General features: G+C 34.5%; 3 protein-coding genes and 1 non-coding gene across 6 annotated transcripts; 1 reads left to right on the forward strand and 3 right to left on the reverse strand.

The window, feature by feature from the left end:
* The first annotated feature begins 30 nt into the window (after positions 1 to 30).
* Positions 31 to 1,870, forward strand: LOC132193552 (uncharacterized). Of its 2 annotated transcripts, none has more exons than XM_059614291.1 (11): positions 31 to 147; positions 201 to 240; positions 294 to 562; positions 789 to 984; positions 1,036 to 1,058; positions 1,120 to 1,158; positions 1,208 to 1,331; positions 1,400 to 1,435; positions 1,487 to 1,578; positions 1,638 to 1,668; positions 1,723 to 1,870. In XM_059614291.1, the coding sequence occupies exons 1-11, from the start codon at positions 112 to 114 to the stop codon at positions 1,779 to 1,781; spliced, it is 945 nt and encodes a 314-aa protein (XP_059470274.1). In that variant the 5' UTR covers positions 31 to 111; the 3' UTR covers positions 1,782 to 1,870. The 2 variants fall into 2 exon arrangements, with proteins under 2 accessions (XP_059470274.1, XP_059470275.1); XM_059614292.1 differs by having other exon boundaries at positions 1,123 to 1,158.
* A 196-nt stretch (positions 1,871 to 2,066) lies between these two features.
* Positions 2,067 to 2,148, reverse strand: Trnas-aga (transfer RNA serine (anticodon AGA)). The gene has a single exon. It is a non-coding gene; the product is annotated as a tRNA-Ser (tRNA).
* A 403-nt stretch (positions 2,149 to 2,551) lies between these two features.
* Positions 2,552 to 5,388, reverse strand: LOC132193456 (uncharacterized). The gene is made up of 5 exons (XM_059614145.1): positions 5,229 to 5,388; positions 4,982 to 5,161; positions 4,548 to 4,885; positions 3,133 to 3,208; positions 2,552 to 2,921 (listed from the first exon to the last, which is right to left on the reverse strand). Exons 1-5 carry the CDS (start codon positions 5,268 to 5,270, stop codon positions 2,610 to 2,612), a joined length of 948 nt encoding a protein of 315 aa, XP_059470128.1. The 5' UTR covers positions 5,271 to 5,388; the 3' UTR covers positions 2,552 to 2,609.
* A 461-nt stretch (positions 5,389 to 5,849) lies between these two features.
* Positions 5,850 to 18,781, reverse strand: LOC132193472 (maltase 1-like). Of its 2 annotated transcripts, none has more exons than XM_059614175.1 (10): positions 18,442 to 18,781; positions 15,230 to 15,409; positions 15,004 to 15,176; positions 14,758 to 14,883; positions 14,457 to 14,698; positions 7,193 to 7,391; positions 6,561 to 6,816; positions 6,305 to 6,503; positions 6,106 to 6,246; positions 5,850 to 6,045 (listed from the first exon to the last, which is right to left on the reverse strand). In XM_059614175.1, the coding sequence occupies exons 1-10, from the start codon at positions 18,680 to 18,682 to the stop codon at positions 5,979 to 5,981; spliced, it is 1,824 nt and encodes a 607-aa protein (XP_059470158.1). In that variant the 5' UTR covers positions 18,683 to 18,781; the 3' UTR covers positions 5,850 to 5,978. The 2 variants fall into 2 exon arrangements, with proteins under 2 accessions (XP_059470158.1, XP_059470157.1); XM_059614174.1 differs by lacking the exon at positions 18,442 to 18,781 and adding an exon at positions 16,328 to 16,625.
* Between the last annotated feature and the right edge of the window lie 589 nt (positions 18,782 to 19,370).

A 19,370-nucleotide genomic window follows, 5' to 3' on the forward strand; every position in this document is an offset into this window, starting at 1 on the left:
AATTTCCCTGCCCAAGTTATTTCCTGTGTTGCCGGACACTGCTTCCTGTTGTGCGTCGAGCTTTTCACCAAAGCGCCGCAGTTGTGCGGGAATTGAAAAGTTTCCAACGCTATGGCCCAAACTTTGATGTTCTTATTGATCAATTTAGTAGCTTTTCCATAATTTAAATATTTTATTTATAATAAATCATTCAAATATAGGCGTATTTATTTGTCTCTTTAAAGGCGCAAGTGACCAGAAGTGAGTGCAATTATTTAGCTCTAAATTTAAATATTGTCCCAATTTTGAAATAGATGGACTACTGGTGAATCGAAACTACAATGCGCAAGAGTTTTACTGCGTGGCGCAGTGTTTGGGTCTCGTCACGCCGACTAAACCGCCGAAAAAGTCAGCTAACTATATCATGGCAGCGAATTACATGCAGGCCCTTTCGACCACCACGCAAACACCAAAAGCGCAAAAAATAGTGATGGCACCGCAAGTGGTGTGGGGCAAAGCGAAATATGTCAAAGTTCCCTTTGTGGCAAGCAAACCCGACAATTGCTCGGCGCTGAATTTTGTCGTAAGAATTATATTTGCAAAATTATTTATTTTTGTAAGACACTAGAGGAAATAAGTCTTCTAAATCTTTTCACAAATAAAAACTCCCTCAATTTTTTGCACACTTGAAATTACTCTTCAAATGAAAATTGAGGCTAAAATTTTAGTTTTAGGGAAATAGAGACTTTTTGTACTAGTCTATTTATTTATTTGTGACATTTTCATTATTTTCAAAACCAATTTTATAGGGAATGGATGAGTGTTGCCGATCGACACCAAGGGATTTTATGTTTTCAAATGCTGAATTGGAATCATGCTCTGGATGGAAAAAGCGGGATATGATTCCGACTAAATACATTGAAAGCGTGAATGAATATGTTTTGAACCAAGTGCAAGGCGACTTTGAAGGTCCTGGAAATATAGACCTCTCTTTACCATCAACAAGTATTTTTTCCCAAATTTGTCATGTTTTTGATTATTTATTCACTTTTACAGAAATAAGATTTGGAAATGCTATAGTAAGAATATTTTTCTATGAAACAAATAAATGATAAATTTTTTAATTTTTTTTCATACAAGCAGTGCTTTGCTGAGTGTCTGCTCAAGAAAAAAGGACTGGTAAATTTTTACACAGTATTCAAAATTTATTTTTTAATTTTGGCCACAGAAAATTAATAGAGGAAAAGTTTTGAATTTTGATAAAGTGGCTGAAAGCGTGACTAAAAATGTTTCAAGCGAATGGAACAAAATTATTACTGATGCATTTACTGACTGCATCTCTGCAATTCCTGGTAAATTGCATAAAAATACGCATGAATATTTTTAATTATTATTACTTATAATATTATTTTTTTGTTAGTTGTTCATCCAAAAACAAGGGTTGATACCAAGCAGGGTGTGCTAAGCATAATTATTTTGATTGACAGAGATTAATAAAAATTTACAGACAAAAAGTTTGTGAGAGGAGGTTACAGGAAAGACACATGCTACACTCAGCCCTTTCTTCTTATTCAATGCGTCATGAAGTCGGTGCTTTTGGTAAAAAAGATAGCAAAATATTTCGCGCGTAATTAATTTTTCTTAACAAATTCTTTCAGAGCTGTCCCTCGCCAAATAAACCGTTAAAATGTACACTATTTCATTAACTATATTGAAAATATTTTTTGATTGTGATGCTTTCAGCTGCCTACTGTGACTTGAGTCGTGAAAATTTGCGCCATTGCGATCCATTCAAATATTAATTAGAGACTGTTAGAGACAATTAGAAAAAAAAACTTCAATTTTATTTATTAAACTGACGAGTGAATAATGTGTCAATAAAAAAGTAAAAATTTTCAACTTAATTTTTGATTTTTTTAACTTGAAAACACAAAAAATTTAAAATATAAATAAGTAATTTTTAATTTAGAGCTAAATTATTTCAAAATTCAATGTTCATTTTCATGGACTGTTTGCTCACTTATTACAATTTCAATAAAATGAATGATATTTTCAAGGAAACAATTTAAATACTGAATTAAAAAGTTCGCAGTCGGTAGGACTCGAACCTACGCTCCCAGAGGGAATCTGATTTCTAGTCAGACGCCTTAACCACTCGGCCACGACTGCTGCTTATGATGATTGGCATGCGCGGCCAAACAGACTCTAAAGAAGTGGATCGTTCATAGCGGCATTCATTTCGTATCATAACAACACATTATTTCATGAATCCACTGCAGTAAGCGCTTATTTTTTATACTTTATCTTTTCATGTTACCAAATCTATATAAGCAATATTTTTTTTCATTTCATTTATGTAGCGATTTCGTAAGTGAAAAAAAGAGAGGAAGATCTAAAATAATTAAAAAAATTAATTAGCCAAAAATAACCTTAGAACTACTCTTCTAGTAATTTTAGTCAATTATTATTAAATTTTGGTGTTTCTTCCTATTAGATAACACAATGCATTACATTTTTTTATTGGAAGGTATTAAATTTGAGCTATGCCATTGCAAATAGCCAAAGAAACAATTTTTTGTTTAACATTTCAATTATTTAATTAATTAACAAACTTTTTTTGTTAAAAGAATTTAGCATTTGACATTATCAACTGCATCGCAGGCTCTTGCAATCGGGTTGAACGCAAGACCAGTGGGGCAAGTTTCATTTACCTTATTGAAGATGCCCATGTTGGACTCACACCGGTAGTAAGAGAAGCAATCTTCCACGTCAGGGAAGAGACCTTCCTCGTTGCAGACAAACTGGCAGCCCTGAGCGCCATCGATGAACTCGGTGTTGCCCTTGCAAGAGTAAATTTCACTGCGGCCGGCGGACATGCAGAGCAAATAGTAGCGAGGGTCGTTCGGGTACGCCACTAGGCCGATGGTTCCACCACAAGCGGACTGAGAAGGAAAAAAAATACTGAAATTTAATTTTAATGATAATGCTCACAAAAATATTCATTTTCAATTAAACAATATCAGTTTTCAATTGTTCCAAAATCGGAATTTTTTTACGATTTTTGTGAAGGAAAAATTTAATTTCAAATATTCAAGGTAAAAAAAATCTATCATAATCTGTAAACTTTATAATAAAAAATTCTTCCAATCATACCTGCTCCTGACATTGTGATTCATTGCTGCACCTGAATTCCTGGCTGTTGTATAGTGGCTTTTGAAGGGAAGCGCATCTGAAAGTTGAAGATTTTAATTGTTTTTATTGAAAAATTTATAGGCGCATAATGAAGAATTACACAAATATTTTGGTTGTTTTCTTGTTATTTTCAAATATATGCCTCATAAATTTATTTTTCATATCATAATTGAATTTAAAGCTGAAAAGTGCTTTGCTTAAGATTTGTTTTGAACCTAAAATTTGGAGATATTTTGAACCCAAAATATATTGCATTAATTTTGAAATTGATAAAATGTTTTACAAACATCCAAGTTTCATTTTCATTTAAATTGAAAATAGTTAATTAAATCTAAAATATCAATTGTTTTTAACAATTGAATGGAAACTATGTAATGTTGCAATGTGGAAAAAAACAATAATTGTAACTGAACTTAAAATTCAACTAATATATAATAAAAATTCTGCACTTTGTTGCTTTTTTAGATGCTCCCTTTTGAATATTCTCTTGATTGGATATGGGATTTTTTTAAATCAATGAAATTTCAAAGAAAAATTTCAGTAAAAGCACTTTAAAATTAAAATAAAATGGAAAAATGTGCAACTTGCCCTTAAAATTTTAAGTTTCATGGCTCAAAATATAATAAACAATTAAAGATAATTAAGGAAAGCTTTTTACCACACCCTTTCCTTCCTCCTGCTGATGGCTGGCGGCCGCTGCTGCTCCATCCTCGAAGATGAGAGCGAACAAATCTGGACGCGGCGAGAGATGAAGAAAAATTAAAAAGCACTCGCTCGGTTTTATAGCGAGCGGTGCCAATTTAAAAGGTTTTATATGAAAAATTCATAATTATTTTCAGCATTGATAGCCAAAATATCAACAAAGCTTTTAATTATTTATTTTTGGAAAAATTTCTGTCGACATTGGCAATCATACAGAGGGATTATTTAATTGGCAACATTTTGCTATTGAAGTTAAAATTTACAAAAATTTTCTTGATTTTAGATAATCAACGGAACAAAATGCATTATAACTCCGCTACAAATAAAGATTTGTTTCATATATTAAAATTTAACGCTTTGTCGATTTATCGGCTAACACTGCTGAAAATATAAATTTTTCATTCAAGACTGTTTTTAATTGGCGCCGATCTCAATAAAACCGAGTGCTTATTAAGTTTCCTTCATAATCTCTCTCTAGTCCAAACTAGTTCGCTCTCATCTTCGAGGATGGAGCAGCAGCGGCCGCCAGGCGCCAGCCAGCAGAAGGAAAAAAGGGAAGAAAGAGAAAGAAATAGTGTGTTTGTGTTTCGCTGCTTCAAATGGCGAATGCGCATAGGAATATTTAAATAAAAATGAAATTATTGAGAGTCACTAAATGTATGTAATAGTCAAACCTGTAGGATTCGTATTCAACAGCATCATAGCAGATGTGGTAAACATTGCAGCCTTTGGTGTCGGGGAAGAATCCTGGCGACGTACAAACAAATCCAGGCACTTTGCAGCCCTCGGGGAGGAGGGAGGTGCACGTTCTCTGGTTCGCGTCGCAATAAGGAGCGGCATTCATCGTGGATACGGCGCAATCCTCATAGTTCGGGTTCTGGAATTCCTCGCCGACGAGCTGGCAATAGACCAGGTGGGTGCAGTTGGCACAGTGGACCGCCTGACCGTCGCACGCAGGGTCACTCACGTAAGGGTCGTACTGCCGAAGGACTTCCTGTTCGCACTCAGGATCCTGTACAAAGGTAAGATTTCAGCGTTAATTATCTTGGAAATATGAAAACTAACGAGATTCCAGTTAGATTTTTCCCCGATGAAATATTTTTTTTACCTCCGTCAAATCGACGCATTGATAATCGTACTTGCTGAACATCATTCCACTGGGGCATCGGTGCTCTTGTTTTTCAAAACCGAATTTCGTCGAACCGTGACATGTGTAGAATTTGGTGCAATCCGTCGAATGAGGAAAAACGCCGTCTTTTTTGCACACATCACCAAGAGCCAGGCATGTCTTGGAAAACATGAAAGAAAAAATTTGAAATTCTCGTAAATTTCCATGCAATTCAATTTAAACTTACGACCGAAAAAATGCCCAAAAGGAGAAAACCTTTGAGAGTCATTTTTAATACTTTTATGACAGCTTAATCTGAAGAATTGTTGATTAATACTGAAGTCTTTAAAGAAACTGGCCACATATAATAATATGCCGCCGATTGAAGTTTTATCAGTTCTTATTGTCTGCGGCTGAGATATGATTTTCTTCTTCTTCAATCTAATAATGATCTCGTCAATAAGGGACCACTAACAGTTTAAGTTTTTAATATATAAACTTTGATAATATAATATTTTATTCTGAAGAAATAAAATTTGTAAAATAAATTTTTAGCACTAATTATACCATACCCGAAAAGAAGTTTTGTTTTTAAATAATTTTCTTTTAGATTCTCCAGGTTAGATTGTTATATTTAAAAAAAACTTCTTTCTGTAATCCTGCCGTTTTATAAAAAAATTGTCAACTTCAGATTCAAGATGATAGTCTTGGAGTTCCCTTATGCGGAAAGAAGCAGTTTTTAATAAACCTTTCTTTATTCTATATAATCTTAAACATATTTTTTCCCAATTGATGATTGACGTCAAAAAAGCCTTATCAATAATTAAAATTGTGTGTTTGTCAGTTTGATCAAGCAAACAATTCCGGCTAAAATAATTGAACTGGTTTCGTCCGTACTTTTTATTTATTTAAAACAGTAACAAACAATTACAAAATCAATTATGATGGAATTGAAGTAAATATTAAAAATGTAAAATACTGCATTAAAAAATCTCTTTCAAACTTCCACTTTGAAGATGAGGACATCGGCCTGGTGCGGTGCTAACTTGACGCTTGCACTTTTTCTGAAAGTTAATTTTAATAATTAAATAAAATTATTAAGAGTTAATTTTTTTTTCACTTACACGGCAGTTGCATTCAATTCTTGCTTGGTGCTCAAGTAAATGCTCAAATCCTCAGGTATCTGCTCCAAATTTGTGAGATTAGCAGTGAGGCGTTCGTTGGATAAATTTACTGCCACCAATATTCCAGAATCTCCGTGTATTCTGTCAATAATTATTTATAATTTTTTCAAATAACAATTTTAAAATATTTTTTACGTACCTGGACATGGCAAATACTTTTCCCTCATTCAGAACTTCTGTTTGCAAACCGCCCTTTAAGAACGTCTCGCTCTGGCGCAACTTCACAAGGGCTCGGTAGATCTGCAAATGTGACGGTCTATCCTCTTGGTCCTCCACATTCACCCCGTTTAAGTAATTCTGATTCACTGGCAACCAAGTGGAAATGCTCTCGGAAAAACCTGGATTATAAAATTGAGAAAAAGCGCACTTTATGATTTTCCTTGAAATTTCGAGACCAGCATTCTTATTGATGTTCCACTGCATGGGACTCCTGGCAGGGTCTCTGGAGGCCTTGAGAAAATTGTCAATTCCCGCGTTTCGGCCAGCAGGGTCGACTGTCTGGTCCCAGGTCAGGTTGACGTCCTCCATGCCGATTTCTTCCCCGTAATAAGTAAATGCCACTCCGGGAAGGAGAAGAGTGACCATGTTTAAACTGTCAATGTAGTGAAGCCCGATTCTGGAGGCCACCCTTCCCTTGTCGTGGTTTCCGAGCTACGAAGATTTTACTCAATAGTTAAAAAATATAATCAAGTTTTAATGGAAGGACATAATTTTGGAGAAATATTTTTATCATATTTTAAACAGAAATTTAAATTTATATTCAACTTTTTTTACTCACGTGTAATGATGTTTGGTAAATATAAATGTTCAACGCAACGGGGAATGAACACAACAATGAAATTTTGTTTGCGTTGTTGTTAGCCAATCAGAATTTTATTTCCCATTTATGATTAGCAGACAACAATAGAAACTTGATTTTATTGTTGCATCGGGCCCCCCGTTGGTTCAGCGTTGAAATTTTAATTTTGAAATTAACAAAAATTTTCTATAAATTTTTAATTTGATTGTATTTATATCTTAATCATACCACCCAGTTAGGGCAAGCCCCTGCTGGTAATGCGTCCATCCAACGGTCGATCAGCTCTTTAAGGTGGGCTGCGGTGGGATTCCGGTCGAGTTCGCCAACAAACAGAAAGTTGAATGGGAAATCAACTAGTGGTTGGTCGTGCTCTCCGTAATACTTCATCGTGTTTTCTACGGAATCATAGACTTCTGCTAGCAGGAGCCTAAAAAGAACACAAATATTAATATATTTGTTAAATTAATTAATTTATCGTAATAAATACAATGGAAACAATAATTTGCTTATCATTAATAAACTTAAGTTTTTATTATTAAATAAATTTTATTTTAATGACTTGGCCCTCGACATTATGGTGGACTGGACTTCAATTTAAAAATAATAAAACATTAACTTTTTTTCATCAAATATATCAGGTCACTTATTTAAACTGTTATTTAAAATAATTTAATTTTTGGTCATGCGTTTCCTAATTTTGGAAGTTATTTATTAATTAATATTATGTTCACCTAATGTAAAAAAATCAATCTCGTCAATAATCAAGACAGGAGCATTAACATTTTTAAATTAAATTACAATTTTTAGCAGCAATAGAATTATACAAACAATCAAATTTTTAAATTTGATATTTGCCGCTCAATCTAGAAATATCTAGAAAGTTTCTGGGGTTCTTGCAGTTCTCTGCTGCATGCCCCTCCTATGCGCGCGCGGGCCACGTGACCACGCTCGGCCAATGGTAGCGCGGCAGGGGGTATAAAAGCGGGCGCTCCGCTGGCAAGAGCATCAGTCAGCAGCGAGCCAGCAGCTGGAGAGTAATATGGCTTTGGTGGCACCGATTTTGAGAGGCCGCCAGGTCGAATTGCTCCCCAGCGGCTCAAACTGCGACCCTCGCCTTTTCAGAGTAATATGGCCTTGGTGGCTTTGGTTGAGAACGAGCCATCAGGTTGGATTGCTCACAAAATGCGAGATGCCCCATCGAGCCTGCCGTGCTACCTAGTGGGAGACTTCTGGAAAGGGCTTGCTTTCTTTTAGATTGGCAAGTCATTTTTAGGAGTTATCCACTGGGCTGCTCATAACACACATGATAATCCTGGAAGAGCGGAAATCTACAAGATGGTTTTCACTCTATCAGGTTGAGGCAACGGAAATTAAAATCTAGTAGCAGACTTCTAACAAGGGCTTGCTGTTTCCATTACAAGCAAATTCTTGAGAGAGGTCTATTACTGGACTAGCAAAAATATTTATGAATAAATTAAATGGCATAAAAATTTAAAAAAAGTTCCCTTAATCCTAATAAATTAGCGAAAATTTCTTAATTTATGACATTCAAACATTCAAACGTCAATATTTCATCAACTCATGCTATAAAAATAAGATATACCTCATAAGCGATTTTTAAAACCAGTCTTAAATAATTAAAGACAAAAGATTCCTCATAGAAATTATAAATACAAAAATTATATGAAAGAAAAAAAATAGATTATCAGATTGAAAGAAAAAATAGTCATGTTTAAATCAATCGCTCGTTTCAACTTTGCATTAAGATTAAGATTGATAATAATTTGAAAACCGCGTACAGAAATATATTAATTTTAATTGTTGATATTCTTAGATTTTTCAATTCGGAATTAATCAATATGCTACTATTATTTAACCCCATATTTCATACTTCTTGATGACCCGATTAACATTATTTTTATAGAGATTAAGTAAAGTTTTGGGGCAGCCACTTCAGCTAAAGCTAGTGCGGAAGTGGTGTGTCCGGTAGGTCCGCGTTCGAAACGGGTATTTTTCTGGTCGGAGGGTACTTTTTACTATTATTTTAATAATTTAGACGTTTACATAATACAATAAATTTACTTCGTTAAAACTGATACATACTGATTGTGATTTTTTTTATTTCAAAGGTGTCTCTAGCATCTCTGCACTTAAAAAAGGCTAATTGTATGAAATATGAATGGGCTGAAATAAATAATTGTGATAAGTTGTTATTGCATTTCATACCGGCTCCGTGGGAAAAAAATGGCTGCAGCCCAAACCAGTTCGATTAATCTCTCACAACAGGTCTAAGATTTTGGAAAAAATTAAAAATCTCATTGAGGAGAGAATTTGAATTTAAAAAGGGAAAATGTAAAAAAAACATTCACATATTTTTTTAATGCAATTTTAAACTCGGGAACCGTTCAATATTTTTAACGCACGTGGCAAGGAAAAATCCCACTGATTGGCAGTTCGGAAAGAAAAGCTTATTCGACCGTGCTCACAATCAGTGCGCACTTTTGGAAGTATTAAGAGGTGCTCGCCGCCACTATTTCTCATCACTCGATCGGAGGTGATTCTCGCCTTTGCGTCCATATCAGTCTAGCCACTGATGCATTTTTTTTAAGCTTAAATTCATTTTCTTGAGCTGCTGCTGTACAGACAGCAACTCGTGTTCGGACACGTCAGAGATGTGCCGCCTGTACAGGGCTCTTTTTGCACTTTCTCGAATTTGTCCAGAGGAGTAGATAATAAGATGAAACAAGAAGTGCCTCAAAAACACGCCACGAAAAGACGATTTTTAATTAAAATACTATGAATCAACCCTTGATCGTTAAATTGTTCAACAAAATAAAGCTTTGACAGGGCGCAATAGTCACACTCAAGTGTGTGAAAAGTACTATTTGCGCTCCTGTCAGTGGTGGCATTCGGAGAAATATATTAGCGCTAATAACTAGGAAATTTAATTTAATTTGCCCCGCTTGATATATTTCTTGCACGAAACAAATTTTCCACAAATAGTAAAATTTTTCTTATATTTTCTGAAAGTGGCAGAATTTGTCAGAAAACAAAAGATAAGAACAAAATTCAAGTCAACCGAGGCTCACTGCGCGGCGGACGAGGGGTCTTTTTGATCTCGGAAGTTTTCGCAAAATTCTTGCTAGTGGTGGTGCCTTTTTTTCCAACAATTCCATTCTTTTCAAATAAATTATTTTCAACAATTGCATGTAAACAATGTGAAATTTGTAAAAATAAACAAGAACAATAATTTTCTTATAATTATGGTATTTACTTTTGCAATAAAAATTAGAAATGGAAAGTTATGCAATGAAAACAACAAAATATTTAAAATTTATCATCCTGAATAATTTGCTATTATGAACTTTCATAATAATTTATTAGGAAGGCATCTATCATTATTCTTACCGTCCTTTATCTATTACTTTTGTACGAAACATATTTTGCTTCGCACAAAAGTATTTATAATTAAAATCAACGTGAGAAATAAAATACATTTATATTTTCTCTAGTTAATTTGAATTTCAAGCTGATGAATTTATTATATTCATACAAGTTTAAAATAGCTCAGTAAATAATCCTCTTGTTATAAGAATTAAATGAAATAAATATATTGCAGCGTGTTCAATTATTTATCCAAAATTGCCAAATTTATTGACACAGGAATTGCGCGATGGTGTTTAATTTAATCACTTATGGAAACGTGGAAATCTTGCATGGAAACGTGCTAGCGCGCGCGGGCACGAGCTGGGCTCTTTTCACGTGATAAATTTGCGCGCGTTAAGTGACCACGTGACCGCGCTCAGCCAATGGTAGCGCGGCAGGGGGTATAAAAGCGGGCGCTCCGCTGGCAAGAGCATCAGTCAGCAGCGAGCCAGCAGCTGGAGAGTAATATGGCTTTGGTGGCGCCGATTTTGAGAGGCCGCCAGGTCGAATTGCTCCCCAGCGGCTCAAACTGCGACCCTTGCCTTTTCAGAGTAATATGGCCTTGGTGGCTTTGGTTCAGAACCAGCCATCAGGTTGGATTGCTCACAAAATGCGAGATGCCCCATCGAGCCCTTATGCTACCTAGTGGGCGACTTCTGGAAAGGGCTTGCTTTCTTTTGAATTGGCAAGTCTTTATCAGTGGTCACTTTCTGGGTTGTCAAAATGCAATGTTCAATGTAACATGAAAAAGAATTTATTAAATTATTTTTAATAAGAAAGAAAAAGAGTTGAATACAAATAAAATTATCAAGAAGTAATTTTTAAGAGGAAAAACAATAAAAATATTTATAAGAGGCACTTTGGGCCCAATATTATTATATTGCTTTTAATTAAACGAGAAATTTTAATTTTTCTGCTCCAATTTTTTAACAATAGAAGACCGTCGTGGGATTGCATGACGAGTTCGTACAGCGCTTTCTAATTGAATTTGCACATTTATACTGATCATATTTCATATTATCGATATCACTCGTTAAAAAATAAATAAGCAAAGGAATAAAAAATTTTTGGCCACCTTGAAAACTTTGAACTTTTTTTCTTTCCAAATTTATTTATTTTAAAAACCAAATCCAAGCTTAATTTTGAATTAATTGAAGAATAATTTTTAACAGTTAATGCCCTCCAAAGGCACTTTAAATGAGAAATTTTCTTAGTCGGTTATTTTTTAATAATTTAAGAGAGTCCATCGTGGGAACGCTATGGGAGTTCGTTATCGCGCCTTATAATTAAATTTACACATGGGAAATGAATATTTTTATCAAATTTTTATACTATTAAAAATAATCCAACGGAGAATAGGACACAATTATCAGATTAACTGCACGAAGATATAATAATTTTCTTTGCTAAAGTATTCAAACAATATCCGTATGTTTATAATGCACTTATTTATTATTCCCTGAGATTACAATACTTATTGTGCTATAATTAATTGGAATGAACGTCCTTCATTACACTAAAGGTAGGCCAAAGAAAAAGGACCCGTGTACCCCTACTTGGTTGCACCTACTTGACCTGCGATGCAGGCCTTTTTCGACCTTTCCAAGCTTTTCATCTCCCGACATCGGCGTTTAGCTACTTCTTTATTTTTTTGTTAGTGCCCAGTCAAGAGGGATTTTCCGTACTTATTGTTAAATATAAAAACCTAACCTGTTGAAGAGCCTTATACTTTAATTAAGATCGACACTTTCTTCATTATTAAATAGAGATTAAAAACTAATTTGAGATAAACTTCAACTTAACTGACAGACTATTGTAATGGCAATTTGTAATGTGGTGCGCGCCACAAATATGAAATCAAAGTCACTTCATTTTTGAATAGTCATTAATAAGTTCGCGACTTTTGAGATTAATATAATAATTAATAGAGATGCTCTATCACTTAATTGAATACAAGGCTAATAGAGAATATAAAGTAAATAAATAAAAAAAATTAATTATTATAGAATTGTATTGTCGGACACATTTTGTGTTCGATAAATTTCTATTAATATGATTAATCAAAAGAAAAGTTTTGTAATGTAATAGAATTCTAAAAATTTCAAAAATCATAAAAATATAATTATGGCCTGTTATTCCACTGGAACCTTGCTCCACGAGGGGTGGGGAATTTTTAGCGGCGACACTCGGAAGGCACTCGCACATTCTGGATGCTGTCGGCAGAAGGGTTTCTTGTTCCAAATTCATTTGTTTTAAATGTAATTGAAAATACCCTATACGGATATTCTTCCCTGATTCTTGATTGCGTACTAAAAAAATTTTGGTTCATAATAAAAATAATACAATGATTTTAATTATGCAAAAATAAAATAACCGCTTAAATTTTAAACTTATTTGATTGAAGAGCAATTTTCTGAAAATTTGCAAATAAATTGATCTATTAAGTTATATACTGCTCATATCATCCCCTCGACATAAAAATAAGAAATAGTTCTGTAAAGATCCTGTCAAAATTGTAACCAACAAAGAGATTGATCAGCTTTGAAAACATTAGAAATTTAAACTTTAAATGGAAAAAAAATTATTTACCGGATTAACACGGATTTAAAATTTTATTCACGCTTGCTAAGTGTTGATATGGTAAGAAAATTCAAAATAATTTAAAATGCGTTGCGCCTTTAAATCGGGAAAATAATTGTAACATTATATTTAGCACGCATTCTAATATTATGTAATTTTGTATTATTCGAATGCAGCATTGAGTTTCGATTTCGACTGATGTATTTTTTTTTTGCCGGAGCTGTTTTGCTTGAAGTGAGACTTTTAATATCGCACTCATTTCAAATAATTCATTTAATATTTCTTTGTTTTATTCCCTAATATTAAAATTGCGGCCCATCTCGGCGCGGACCTCTTTTGCGGCCCATTTCGGCGCGAACCTCTTATGAGGCTCCGCGTTTTAGCAACCCGTTTGCCAGAGGTGTTGCTGATTTTTACATTATCAAATTTTCTTTTTAGACTTGATTCGTGAAGAATAAACAATAATAATTCCTGCATTAACATGGCTAAATATTTCTTACTACCTTTCAGATAATTGCATTATTAAGAATTTTTTTTTACGTATCAGGACATTCTAGATAGATTATATCTGAACTATTTGAAACTCTCTGATATCATTTTTGCATAAGAAAAGTATTTAATTTATTTTAATTTTTTAACATGAATTTCATTTGTAAAAATACAAATTTATAAAATATAATTCGGAAACTCCTCATATTGAATAATGATTTGAAAATAATATTATTAAATAGTTAAACTAATACCTGAAAACTATTAAAAATCATTTTCATTGAAATAATTTGACATTTGATGATTTATTTGTAACACAAATTGCCAATTATCTAATATAAGTATTATAAAAGCAATACCATTATTAAAATAACGATCGCTTTCCTTGATTAACGGTGTTATGGATTGCGCGCGCTATGCTGTTGCCCTGCCCTCCCTTCAAATTATCAACGTGCTCTAGAGCGCAAACCACGTGACCGCGCTCGGCCAATGGTAGCGCGGCAGGGGGTATAAAAGCGGGCGCTCCGCTGGCAAGAGCATCAGTCAGCAGCGAGCCAGCAGCTGGAGAGTAATATGGCTTTGGTGGCGCCGATTTTGAGAGGCCGCCAGGTCGAATTGCTCCCCAGCGGCTCAAACTGCGACCCTCGCCTTTTCAGAGTAATATGGCCTTGGTGGCTTTGGTTCAGAACCAGCCATCAGGTTGGATTGCTCACAAAATGCGAGATGCCCCATCGAGCCTGCCGTGCTACCTAGTGGGAGACTTCTGGAACGGGCTTGCTTTCTTTTAGATTGGCAAGTCTTTATCAGTGGTCACTTACTGGGATGTAAAATTCAAATTGAATTAAAAAAAAAAACCAATCAAGTTCAAATAAAATTTAGAGAGAAACGGATCAGATATTTAATGTAAATAATTTAAATATTGCTCCTGGCATATATTTCAAAGCTTTTTCCGTAATCTTGGTTTTTAATAGTTAAAACAAAATTTATTTAACTTTACCTTGGAATTTTATCCGTCTTCTCTGCATACGCATCCATAACTTTCCGAAACTCGTGCATGATCTCAAAAACTTCTGGAAGGCCATGTGTGTAAATGTGGTCCAAGAAGTCGTATTCGCCCTCTTGAGCGTCCTCCTTTTCTGATCGCGGCTCATCCCTTAATTCTTGATCCTCGAATAAATGCGGCACAGCATCAATTCTGAATCCATCGACGCCCATTTGTAGCCAAAATCTCAAAACTTGCTGAATTTTAATTTAATTCTGAATCAATCTCTAAGCCAGCAAAATGTTAAATACTAAACCTTCATTTCGTGAACCACTCTCGGATTCCTGAAGTTCAAATCAGGCTGCTCCTTTGCAAACTGATGCAAGTAAAACTCCTTCCGCTCCGGACTGTATTCCCAAGCCGACCCACCAAATACGCTCACCTTTTTGATTTAAAAAAATCAGGTAATAAATTTCACTTTCATTTTAAATTCCTTATAAATATAATATATTTACAGCATCATATTTGCTCAATCAGATTTTTGTAGTATATTTTTTCTTACCCAATTATTTGGTGGCTCTGGAATGACACCCTCTTTGTTCAGTTGGGTTGCGTTCTTCGGCTTGGCCCACACATAGTAATCTGCATAGGGCTCCTCTTTTTTAACTGATTTGATGAACCATTCATGCTGGTCACTCGAATGACTGGGAACCAGATCCAGAATTAGTTTGAGCCCTTGAAATATTATTTTTTTGTTATTAATTAATAAATGACTTAATTTAATTTACCTAAAAAGTGCATTTCATCAATCAATGCCTTCATGTCCTTGAGGTTTCCAAATAAAGGGTCGACGTCCTTGTAGTCCGAGATGTCATAACCAAAGTCTTTCATCGGTGACTTGAAAACCGGCGAGAGCCAAACAGCATTCACGCCAAGGCTGGCGATGTATTGCAGCTTTGAGCGAATTCCTTGAAAAAATTTTAATTTCAAGTCATTTAAGGTTTCAGTAGAAATTGGGTCAAGATTTTTAAATAATTGCGACGAGCTGTTAAAATCATTATCGCCAATTTCATTGGAAATTGCGCGTACTCCAATTAAATATTTTTATACATAGTATATCAAATATCATTCATATCTCGTAGAACTTGAACCTGAACTTGAACTTTCATCCACACGCACGCTTGTAAAAATGATATTATGAGACATCTCTATTCTATCTGCAGTGACTCATAGAGAATTAAAATACTAAAATCAATAATGAGTAAGGCAGGGGACAAAGTAAGAGAATGATTAAATTGCATATTTGTTTCTTAAATAATTTTCCTTTGAGACATTATGTTATCCACACTATAGTTGCGCAATAATCGAGAGTCTGTTTGATTTTTTAATATTTATTTTATTCCGTAAATAAGATCGAGTTGGGCTGATATTTGTTGAAAAACAAAAACAGCCGGTTTCAGAACCAAACGCATCACACTCTTAATAATATATTTCCCTCAAAGCAGCTTATGCAATTCATGACCCTTTTCCCTGGAAAATGCTTCAGTCTTCCTTCCTTTAATTACTGCGGTGGATGGTGCTTTTTGATTTGGAAGTTACAAAAAAATTCTTATTTCTAGATTTGATGCCATTTTCCCTACAATTGAATTTATCCTTCACAACAATTTTTTTATAACAAATGTGTGAAAATAAGCAGTATTAAAAGTAAACTACATTTATATAATTGCTTTAAATTAAAGACATTAAACTTTTAATTAATCTTTTGACTCTATCAAAAACAATTAAGCCTAGGAAAAAATGTTTAAATTAATTTCTTATTTGTTGCTTTTTGCATTATTCCGCTCTAAAATGAAATAATAATTGATGGATTAATATCTCGTTTTTACCTGATTCGTCATAGTTTCGGCGTAAAATTCTTGCTTTGCAATTTGGTTCAAAAGTAAAACTGCCCGGACACTTAGGCGAGGCGACGGCTATCGCGACGGCGCCGAAAAGCAAAGAGAACCAAAGCAGCACCGCGGCCGAAAAGAAAATTCGCCTGGTTCGCACCCAGAAAGGGTCGTGCTCCAGTTGCAAAATTTGCTCCAACGTGAGGGGACTTTGGGGGCAACGCCGGCAGGGCAGAAGGGGTTCCTCCTCGGAAGACATGGTGGAAGGCACTGCGGATTTGACCAAACAGTGCAACGGGAGCGGAAGCCTCCTTTTATATAACCCCCTGCCAGAGTGCACTCTCGCGGCGTGTTTGCTCCCGAGCCGGTTTCAAGGGAATCAATCTGCACTGACCTAGCACAAGTCTGGCTTGCGGCGGGTCAAAGTTCATCCATAAGCAGGGCCACGAATTTAAATATCTTTATAAAATTAAGTGAAAGATACAATTTTCTTCAAAATTATTCATTAGTTGTTTTTGTTCAACAATGTTGTTGTTCACTCTTCGGGTGGATAAATAAGCAACAATCAACTTTTAAACTAATAATGATTTTTTTATTATTCAATTGTTGCTCATTTTTGCGCTAACAAAAGAAGTTAAGAACTCCTTATTGACGTAGTCAAATCAGGTCTTTACAACAATGGTGATTAAAATTTTCAATTGTCTTTCAACAATCGCAAAAATCTTTTTATTGTTGTAAGGACTTGATTTGACTATGTCAATAAGAAAACCTTAAAAAAAATTAGTTGCAAAGTGTCTTTATTGATTGTATCAGAAGGCAAATTATTTTAATGGGTCAAAATTGGGCAATTAAGACCTGCTTTTCTTATTGCCATAATTTTCCTAAAATGTTTTTAAGCATGATTATATGCAATTGAGAGCAAAATTGATCTGGCAATTTTTTTTAGCAGTAAATTTATTAAAACGACAATACAAAATTATTGCAACGAATCATATTTTTTTTTAGATTTCTCATGATATCAAATTGTTTAATGCTATTTTATTTAATTATATGTTTTTATCACAGATAATAAAATTAATTTTGTTGATTTTAAATTAACCCCTTTTTTCTCTTTTTTTACAGGTAGGAGAAACAAACTGCTCTGTCTGATCGCGAGTTTTCAATATTGATTTGCAAGTAAATTTAAGCGATTTTCTCTTAAACCAAATTTAATATGCTACGCATTTATTTTTTAAGCGGTTTAGTTTTTTTAAGTAGCACAAACTTTATTTTAAATATCGCAAAAAGTGGTTCAATGCTATTCAAATATAATGGAAAATAACCATGAAATTGAAGAGCCGCTTGACCCTTGCCTTCTCGCCCGTCACTTTTAATGACCCTCTCAAATTAACGCGCACATCAAACGTGGTACACACTACTTATTTGTTTGCATTACATGAGCTTTGTTGCATTTAACACGGGATTAACAAGTCTGCACTTCAAAAGTGCAATGCACTCTGTGTCAAAATCAATTACCTCTATTGTGGATTTCAGTCGGTATATCTAGAAGAAGTTTAATAATTTTAATTTTACGAAATAAGTATAATACTAAGAACAAGAAGGTATTTTTCAAGATTAAATTTAATTTGGTCGTTAACTGTTAGTGATAAAAAAAACACACATTTTACTACGATTTTTCTCTTGAACAACTCAAAATGTTCAGGAAATAATATATCACCAAAATTTGAACATTTCCGTTTTTTAATTTCAAGAAATATTTATTGCGTTTGAAATGAGGGCAACATACATGAACTCATCCAAGAAGCAATGAATGAAAAGATTTTTTCCCCTAATTTTCATTTATTATAAGTTAGGTGATTTGCTCATTTACAAATTCAATTAATTAATTAATTTTAAAGTCATCTCTTTATAAAAAAAAATGCTAATTAAAAAGTACTATACGTTATTTCTCAGTTTTCCAAATCATTGTCATAACAATTCAGAACAACTCGTTTTTTTTTTTAATTTAAAAATTTGAATGTCACATTTTATTATTTTTCCAATTTATGTAATTTTATTTTTGATTACTGAAGTGACAGTTCAATGTTATTTTTTTTTCGTTTTGTCCTCACCATTGATATCTCCAATGCCGTTTGCCGTCGTGTCTTTGAAAGAGCGCGGGTAAATTTGATAGATGACCGCGGAGCGCCACCAGTGCGCACCGCTGTTGACGGCCAAGAGGTCGCCGCGGGGTCGGCGGGCCTCGGCTTCGTGGGGCTCCGAGCGCACCGGCCGCTTCTTGTCAGGCGCACTGCCCGAGGCCGCCTCGTTCGCCCTCTTCAGCTTTCGGCTGCGCAAATCCATTTTGTCCATTTCGGACGCTGATTGACATGCAAAGGAAGGACGAGGGACGAAGCTAGAATTTTCAGCTGCGGACTGACTGAGTGCGCTACCGCGAGTGAGACTGGCGAACGAATTCGTGCCGAGCTCGGGCAGCGCGAATATCAATTTCAGCCACACTTGGCTGCCGCGCAATAATGGAGAACCAAAGAGCGGAAAAGCAGGCAGAGGCGCTTTTAGAACGAAAAAAGCGACTCGGGTTTCAGCAGGTTTAGAATTCAAGTGGCAATGATATTTATGTTCTTGACACATGTTTCATTGTGTAGAAAGAGTTAGGTCGACCCGGCTCTCGTTTCTTTCTGCCACGCAAGATATTTTTATTTTTGAATGAAAAATTATCTGGACAAAATATTAAATAGGGGCCTCTGCCAGTCTCTGCTAAAAACGGCCCGATTAAAATTTGATGATGATTTATCTCTACATTAGCATTATAATAGATGCCATATTCAAAGAGGCATCATAAAAATTTAATTATTCGAGTAATATATAATAATTGCTTCATATATCAAAGAATTTTATAAAATAATATTTCTCCTCACACAATTGCCCTACTATATTTTTAAATTTTCAAGCAACCAAATAAACAAGTACTTATTTCCTGAAAACTTATACTTATGGGAATCAGTTCAGTTCATATTTTCTCTTGCAATCACTGTACATA

The sequence above is a fragment of the Neocloeon triangulifer genome, unplaced genomic scaffold, assembly GCF_031216515.1.
Source record: "Neocloeon triangulifer isolate White Clay Creek 2 clone unplaced genomic scaffold, ASM3121651v1 ptg000004l, whole genome shotgun sequence".
In the NCBI taxonomy this organism is placed as follows: domain Eukaryota; kingdom Metazoa; phylum Arthropoda; class Insecta; order Ephemeroptera; family Baetidae; genus Neocloeon; species Neocloeon triangulifer.

Bases quoted from the DNA above. Each gene is read 5' to 3' on its own strand.
- LOC132193552 (XM_059614291.1), top strand. From the start codon at position 112: ATGGCCCAAACTTTGATGTTCTTATTGATCAATTTA. The intron at 563-788 runs GTAAGAATTATA...CCAATTTTATAG, and splicing joins GCTCGGCGCTGAATTTTGTC to GGAATGGATGAGTGTTGCCG. The intron at 1,159-1,207 runs GTAAATTTTTAC...TTTTGGCCACAG, and splicing joins TGCTCAAGAAAAAAGGACTG to AAAATTAATAGAGGAAAAGT.
- LOC132193472 (XM_059614174.1), bottom strand. From the start codon at position 16,589: ATGTCTTCCGAGGAGGAACCCCTTCTGCCCTGCCGGCGTTGCCCCCAA. The intron at 6,817-7,192 runs GTATGATTAAGA...AAATCTTCGTAG, and splicing joins GGGCTTGCCCTAACTGGGTG to CTCGGAAACCACGACAAGGG. The intron at 6,504-6,560 runs GTCTCGAAATTT...TTTATAATCCAG, and splicing joins GAACATCAATAAGAATGCTG to GTTTTTCCGAGAGCATTTCC.
- LOC132193456 (XM_059614145.1), bottom strand. From the start codon at position 5,270: ATGACTCTCAAAGGTTTTCTCCTTTTGGGCATTTTTTCGGTC. The intron at 5,162-5,228 runs GTAAGTTTAAAT...ATGTTTTCCAAG, and splicing joins TTTTGGGCATTTTTTCGGTC to ACATGCCTGGCTCTTGGTGA. The intron at 2,922-3,132 runs GTATGATTGGAA...TTTCCTTCTCAG, and splicing joins AATCACAATGTCAGGAGCAG to TCCGCTTGTGGTGGAACCAT.